Source organism: Alligator sinensis, unplaced genomic scaffold, assembly GCF_000455745.1.
Source record: "Alligator sinensis unplaced genomic scaffold, ASM45574v1 scaffold1457_1, whole genome shotgun sequence".
NCBI classification, from domain to species: domain Eukaryota; kingdom Metazoa; phylum Chordata; order Crocodylia; family Alligatoridae; genus Alligator; species Alligator sinensis.
The window spans coordinates 515,494-523,555 of NW_005842845.1; the positions used below are offsets into that span (position 1 = coordinate 515,494).

General features: G+C 47.2%; 1 protein-coding gene across 1 annotated transcript in view; it reads left to right on the plus strand.

Moving 5' to 3' along the window:
• ADAMTS10 (ADAM metallopeptidase with thrombospondin type 1 motif 10) overlaps positions 1-8,062 on the plus strand; it is a 96,702-nt gene that overhangs the window by 27,927 nt on the left and 60,713 nt on the right. Inside the window, exon 3 of the mRNA XM_006035509.3 lies at positions 480-844. Within this exon, the coding sequence (XP_006035571.1) occupies positions 480-844 (365 nt within the window). The remainder of the gene's footprint in view (positions 1-479; positions 845-8,062) is intronic.

An 8,062-nucleotide genomic window follows, 5' to 3' on the forward strand; every position in this document is an offset into this window, starting at 1 on the left:
GATAGATAGATAGATATCTTTATATTAGTGGTGTTTCATTTTAATCATGGAAAAATGTGGATTTTGGGTAACTTTTTCTAATCCCAAAATTGGGGATTTTTTTTTTTTTTATCAGAGAAAACCAGGATCGATGGTGATCACTTTAGCAATGTCCCCAAATTGCTGTGTGAAAGGGAGTCCCCAGCTGGAGAGAAGAGGAATACCAGGGAGGGAGTCTAAGGAGAGAAACTGGTTCCATTGTGGAAAACGTTGAACATCTATCCCAGAGAGCGTGCCGTATTCTCGCTGCAGCTTTACTCTGGAGAAAGAGCCGGTCTCCTTCTTTCTTCGTGACATGGCGAAGCAGCTGAGAATTGCACTGACTTTTCATTGATGGAGTCATTACCCATTGTTGCCCACCATGACCCTACGTCATTGTGTCTGTTGGCCAAATTGCGTAGCTAGCTAGTCACTGCTGTTGTGTTTGTTTTGCCCGCCAGAGGAGTTCCTCTCCAGCCTCGATCACTATGAAATCGCTTTTCCCATCCAAGTGGACCAAAACGGGGACTTCCTCACCTTTGACATGAGAAGCCAGCTGAAACAACGCCCCCGGCGCAGCCTGGGCTCCCTGTCCTATGAGCCATCTGAGCAACAGGTCTTCTACAAGGTCTCTGCCCACCGGACCCAGTTCCTCCTCAACCTGACGCTGCATTCGAACCTGCTGGCTGAGCACTTCACGGTGGAGTACTGGAAACGAGACGGGATGGACTGGCAGCACGACTTCCACGAGGACTGCCACTATGCAGGCCACTTGCAAGATCGATACCTGAACTCGAAAGTCGCCATCAGCAACTGCAACGGACTGGTGAGCCTCCATGTTTGCCCAGCCGAGGCCATTATTACTCACTATGGCCTCCTATAAAGCAAAGCAGATCCCCTAATCTTTATCACAGAATTGTACCTTGCAAAGTTGATGGGTCCCAACATGCACTTCTCCACTGGAATATGAATGATCAAATGGAGATGGAACAGTGCATGCTAGGAGCTGTACTCTCCAGAAGCCATATCCCTTGGTTAAAGTTGTGGGTAGCCATAAGCCCTACTTGGATACAAGTCAAATTCCCATTCAGATCTATGGGAGTCTCTCTGCTGACTTTAATTGGAATGAGCTGGGCAGATTTATAGCCTGCATTCAGATTATTTAATCTCTAAGAGATCCCACACTGAGCTCCCTTGCCTCTTTCCAACAACAACAACAACAGAGGCATTCTGCATGTACAAAGGAGGAATGTATTGTGGAAGGGTGGAGGTTTCTCAGAGAAGGAACATTCATAAGTCAAGTGCTTATCCAGGCCTCTGTAATTAAGACAGCATCCTTAGGGACTACCATCTGTCTGCATTTAAACTGCAGACAAAAAAAACCCAACCAAACAACCAAAAAACCCACCGTCTTGCAATGCCAAAATGCTTGCATGTCTTTGCTTTGATGATATCTTAGCCAGAAATGGGGAAGTGTGGTCACACTGTGATGTAAACCTTGCTGTGCTGTGATGCAATGGGTTTTCTGCAAGCAGTCACGGACATGGGGAACTGTGCTTATGTTGACGAACTGTCCAGCATCCCCCCATGCAATCTCCAGAGCAAAGGCAGACAAGAGCACCTTCCACTTCCCCTGGATGGATGTGGCAATTGCTCTAGAGCTTCCTCAACACATGGGAGTTGGTGCTGCCTCCAAAAGAGTCTCTATCCCTAGCCTCTCTATCTAGACCCCTCTCCTCTACACCAAGCAGAGGGGTTGGTGCAAACATATTCCTTGAGCAAACCATGAGAAATATCCTAGGATCATAGCAGAGCTGGAAGGGACCTCCTGAGGCCATCTAGTCCAGCTCCCTGCTCATGGCAGGATGGTTTCCTTGTGGGGTAAAACTAGAGAAATAGACTTTATGGGTTAGACTCATCTTTAGAGTAAAGCCCCCATATACCACTACGGCAGTGTAAGAGGGCTCTGATTTGGGAATGAATTCACAGCCAGTTTATAGTCAGAGCAGCCTAAAGGGGCCTTACTATATACAATACCTCTGTATGTCCTGTTTCCAGCCTGCCCCACAACCAGTGGGTAACATAGATCTTTCTTTCTTAATTTACTGATAGTCCCCCTGGGGTTTGCTGGAGGGTACATTTTGCACTATGAAGGATCTAACCATTAATTTTCCCCTCCTAGCATGGATATCAAATCCTCAGATAAGGTGTGGCCAGACAATACTTTGTCCAAGACCAGATAGTCCCATAGAACAGGAGGGGCATTGGGAGATCCCAGTGGCAGACTAATCTCCAGTCCCTCCCCAGGAGCGCACAGCAGGGCAGCAAGCATATTTTCTTTGCCTTCTGCTGGTACAGTAGCCCAGCAATGGCCTTGTTATCTGAGTTTACAAAACCAGTTGGGGGGCTCTTCTGTTTTAATGAGAAAAAATGGATTCAGCTGCTTTAAAGATAAACAAAGCTCTTGGATCGGAGGCAATATTTTTTATTAGACCAACTAAATAGTAGCAAAAAAAAATAATCTTTCTTTGCAAGCTTTTGGATCCAAACACCCTTCTTCAGGCTGAGGAGAATTCAAAGATTATAAAAGCCCTCCCAGGTAGAAAAGAAACTTCATTTTGCACAGGGGAGGTAGAGGCTGGAAGTTTATTCCTTTGCGAGAGAGTTGCTCTGTGATGTGCAGATTAGGTAGGCTTCTTCTCTGGAGGTGTCCGATGTCCATCAGAGAGGTGAAAATGTCTTCTGTCTTGGTTAGCAATGAAGTTTACATTTTTCAGCTGCTTTGGCATGGGGGACTGGCATAGGCGACTGGTGGGAGGGGGGGCATGTGCCCCCCCTGATAGAGCCATCCCCCCTGGCGCCACCGCCAGCAGTTTCTATGGTTGCTTGCCAGACCCATCCCTGCCAACAATGCCAATGCCATCTTCTGAAGGTGTCCCCCCCGTAGACTCAGGAGGCACCAGTTGCCCATGGGGGACTGGTGTTATCCAACCCAGTTGTGTGGGTGCTGTCCAGCCCCCCAAAATGCCAGCCCACATTTTTGTCACCCCCTCACTCTGCCATAGCACTTCCTCCTCTGGGCCCTTCGAATGGAGGTGACTAAGTCTTCTCTAGGGATAAAAGAGGATAGCAGGGACCAGAACCCAGCCCAAGTGCTACTTTCTTTTTCCTCCTTCTTCCTGCCAGAACTATTCAACTCTCACCCTTGGCTGTTGCAGAGCCCTCAACATCCCATCCTGTAGCCAGCGCCTCCCCTTTTAAAACCTTTTTGGCCAGCAGTGGAAGGAGAACCCCGGCAGTCTCCTCGTCCTGTTTCTTTTTCTTCTCTCAGCTCTTTCCTCTCACCATCTGTCTCATGTGCCTGGGGGAATCCAACGCGGGGTGTGTCTCTGCAAATGGGGAACCCCTGGTTTTCCCCAGTTGCAGAGGTGTGCCTAGAAATCCCCCAATCATCCCTCTGCTAGTGGAGAAACCCAAGGTTCCCCCGTTGGCAGAGGTGTGCCCAAGGGTTGTCCCGCAGGATCAGGCCCCAGCTGTCCCCAGAAGTGTCGGGGGCCCAACTGTGCAGGACAGCGGGCAACATCTGTTTTGCCCAATGAAGCAGATCAGCTGGGATGTGTCCCAGTATGGCTGATCCACCTTCTTGGACAATGTCTGTTTATAACCCTTGTGTCCAGTCAAGTAGAAATGGAAAAGATCCGTCTAGTTCCTCTAGTCCCTGTCCCAAGGGAGAGTGCTGGACGGACCGGTCCCTGTTGTTGCTTGCACCATGACAGGATGGCATGATATTTTCCTGCACGTGACATGCAGAGCTGATATTAAGGGGGTGTTGGTTATATGCTGCAGTTAGTATATGCTAATATAATCTGTAGGCTAAGGAGGCAGAAGGTGCTAGATGTCAAAGACCAAGCAACCGAGAGAATGGGTAGCAGAACTCAAGGCTGTCCCAGGTTCCCTGAATGTCCTGCCCTGTCCCCTCACACAATGCACTCACTTCTGCTTCAATGGGTAAGTTAAACCATCTGAAGTTGCAGCAAGGGAAGTTTTGGTTAGATATTAGGAAGGATTTTCTCACTAGGAGGGTAGTAAAGCACTGGAACTGGTTGCCCAGAGAGGCAGTGGAAGCTCCATCCTTGGAGGTTTTCAAAACCCGGATAGACAAAGCTTTGGCCGGGATGATCTAGCTGGGGATGGACCTGCTTTGAGCAGGAGGTTGGACTGGATGTGACCTCCTGCGGTCCCTTCCAACCCACATTTTCTATGAGTCTATGTTAACTCCCTCCCCGCTCTCTTTTTGCTATCTACTCACACCTTATGTCACCTCTGAGTTTGGCCTATGTACCTGCGTACATCCACCCGACTCACACTGACATCTGTTGTGCTATATGCCTCAGACGCCTCAACATAATCCCAGCAATCGAAACACATGCACAGTCACCTGGACGCACAAACAATCCCAACACACACACACCCCCATCCTTGCTGGCATCCCGCACGCCCTGATGCACACCAACCCATCACATCCCAACACGTAACGTGCATGATGCTCCACTTCATTTTGAACAGAATAAAAGTCACTGCAGCTTAAGTTGTCGGAAGCAAAGGGCAGGATGGTCGCGGTTCCAAAACACGCACCGGCCGTTGGCTGCCAGCAAGGCAAGGCCGCCAGCAAGCCTGCAACAAAAAGCAGCTGGAATCGACAGGAAGCAGGCCTAGAAGCGTTTGCTGTCTGGGTTGTACAGGGGAACTGAAAAGCTTGTATTCAACAGAGAACTATTTCAATCCACGGGCTGTTTGGGATCCCAGAGACCCATGTGCCTGGGAGCGCCATAAATTTGCACACCTCAGGTGGAAAGAGTCAAAAGTGACATTGTCCTGTATTTGCCTCTGAAGACCTGAGTTCAAAAGGCAGCATTCCTCCTGTAACCAGGATGTTGAAGGAGCCGCAAGATCTAGTACATGGGTAGGGGGGTGACTTGTAAATCTGCAAACCTGTGTCTTTCTCCCACCACTTCTGTCACCGAATGCGTGTGCTCTTCGGCATATCGCTGCTCTTCTGTGCCTCTATTTCTTCCTCTGTAAAATGGGGAGAATGCTACTTACTCTCCTTTGTAGAGGAATTCAAGTCCTGCAAATGAAAAGGGCTGAGTAAGTTTTAGGTATTGCTATTCACCTGGGTAGAGAGTCTCTGAAAAGCTGATCCTAAGGTTAAAAAACATGTCTGTTCCTCGTCTATTCTGCTTAGTAAGAGATTTGTAAAATCATTTGATTTTAGCTGGTAAAGTATTATTACTATTATTGTTTATTTTTTGCCTTAGAGTAGGACCTACAGCAGTGTTCCCAACCTTTTTTTGCCTGGACCCGCTGCTGGGAGCGGAGTGCAGTGGCAGTGGCCCGGGGGTGGGGGAGCTCCCGGCACGGCTCATCCTTCGTGCGTGGCACTGCCGGCATTGCCCCCGCAACCCTCATTTGGGTTGCGACCCAACCGCTGACCTAGAGGCTGCCAGTTGAACTCAGAATCTCATGGTGCCAAAGCTGTACAAACCCAGAAAAAAGGTGATTTGTCCTTGCTCCCAAGAGCAGCATTGTTCTCTCCCCTGAAAATAGTTCCACGGTTAATAGTCAAACTGTAGAGACAGGACTGATACAATGACATGATACGCCAGTAGACAGGCAAACACCTACATGTCAGATCTTTGGTGTTCCATGTTAGTACAACACCCGACACACTGGGATCCTGCTTAATGACTGGAGCAGCTTAGATCACAGCTTCACACTCCACTACCGGGAATGTGACGTTTGGATCCAGAGCCTAAGCAAATCTAAGCTTTGTGGATCAAGTCTTCATTGAGCACCAGCTCCATAAAAATGAAATCCCACGAGCCGGTCCTGCAAAGGCAAACACATGCACTCCTGTAAATTGTCCTCCCGAAGGTAATAAGACCACTCGAGTGCTCGAGGTCAACTCATACCACTAAACCCAAGCTCTTACCTCTCTCTCTCTTTTCCTCAGTAGAACTCAGTGTGTTTTACGGGGGGCACCAGCGTGTGTAAGGGTTTGCAGTTTCATATGCAAGAGTTTGCAGGATTTGGACCCTTATCCTCCCCAGCTTGGTTATAGGCAGGGATCCTGATTTTCTCTGATTTAAAAAAATCCCCAATTTTTGGTTAAAAAAAAGTAACTCCAAATCCACATTTTTTGGTGATTTAAATGAAACACCATGGGTAGCTAGCTAGCTAGCTAGCTAGATAGATAGATAGATATAGTGGTGTTTCATTTATCTGTGATTTAAATAAAACACCACTAAGATAGATAGATAGATAGATAGATAGATAGATAATATTATCTATTTATATCTATATATAGTGGCGTTTCATTTTTCTGTGATTTAAATGAAACTCCACTAATATATAGATATATACAGATATAGATAGATATATCTAGCTAGATATCTATAGCTAGATATCTATATCTATATATAGTTATATATCTATCTATATATCTATCTATATATCTATATATAGATATATATCTGTTTATATATATCTAGATATATCTAGATATATATCTATATCTAGATATCTATATCTATGTATATAGATCTATATCTGTATCTATATATCTAGATATATATCTATATCTATATAGATATATAAATATCTATATCTATCTATCTATAGATATAGATTAAAATGAAACACCACTATCTATCTATCTAGATATAGATAGATAGTGGTGTTTCATGTTAATCATGGAAAAATGTGAACTTGGGGTTACTTTTTTTAAACCAAGAATTGGGGATTTTTTTAAGTCAGAGAAAACCAGGATCCCTGGTTAGAAGCTAATAGGACAAACCATTTAGCATTCATCTCTGCTCTGCAGGTGACTTGAGTGCATTGCAGACAGGATGTCCAGTTCAGCTCCCACACAAACCACAGCTCTATCCCGGCGGACTCCACGTGGCCCCCCTTCAGCAGGCTCTGGCCCGTTGGAGAACAGTAAGAGGTAGTGTTCGGCTCGTCCTTGTAACAGGGGTAGTGGCAGGGCATAGGGATGCCCCCTGCCCATAAACAGCTCTGCAAAGAGCCAGAGAGGAGTCCCTAGACAGAAGGAACGACCTGTCTCTAGCAGCACGGCTATGCTCTCCCTTCCTGCTGCTCTGCCATAAGCCGGCGTTGACCTCCTTCTCCCCGTCCCACAAAGCCGGCAGCCAGCTGGCTTCGTAGGCCGACACTCGGCTTTCCGTCGGAGTCCTTGCCAGGCTAACCTCACACTACCTCGCTTGTGTTTGAAACAGTGGAGCTGGGCCAAGAGCAACAGAGCTTGGTGCAGAAGGAAATCCCCCGGCACTCTGTGGAGATGGGGACTTCACAGTGCGCACACTGCCCTGATTCAGCTTTCATAGTGGGGCGGGAGGGTGGGGAAGGAGACAGAGAAAGACCTATTAAGGAGGCAGCTTTGACCCCTAAAAAATGCTCACCCCACTCGCTCAGCAACCACACTTTTAGTGAGCTTGCACCTTCCAAACAAGCATTGCAGGATGTTTTCGAGGCATCTTCATTTCCCTGCATCTTCCAAGCAGGTCAGTATTGTTATTCCCCTTTTAAAGAGGAGAAAGCTTAGGGACAAAGGGGTGAAGCACCTTGCTGAAGGCCAAGCCATGGCAGAGTTTATAACAGATGCCTCTGTTCTCAGGGCTGTGCTTCAGTGTCTAGGCTGGAGAGGAAGGATGGGCCAATGGTTAGGGTGTTACCCTGGTATTTAGAGTACCCAGTTCTTGTTCTCTTCCCCGTCCTTGTGACCAAGTCACTTTGTCTCACTGTCACTCCACTACCCAGCTGTAAAATGGGAGGAATAGCGCTGCCTTACCTCGCTGGGTTGTATGAGAATAAACTCAATAAGAGCGTTGAGGTGCTCAGGTATTACAATAATATGGGGCAGGTAGGTATGTACCTTTGATAGGGTTTCTCCTACAGACCTTGGAGGACCCTGGTAGATCACCTGGCTCATTAAGCAGAACTAGAGCTTAGTGTTATGTAGGGA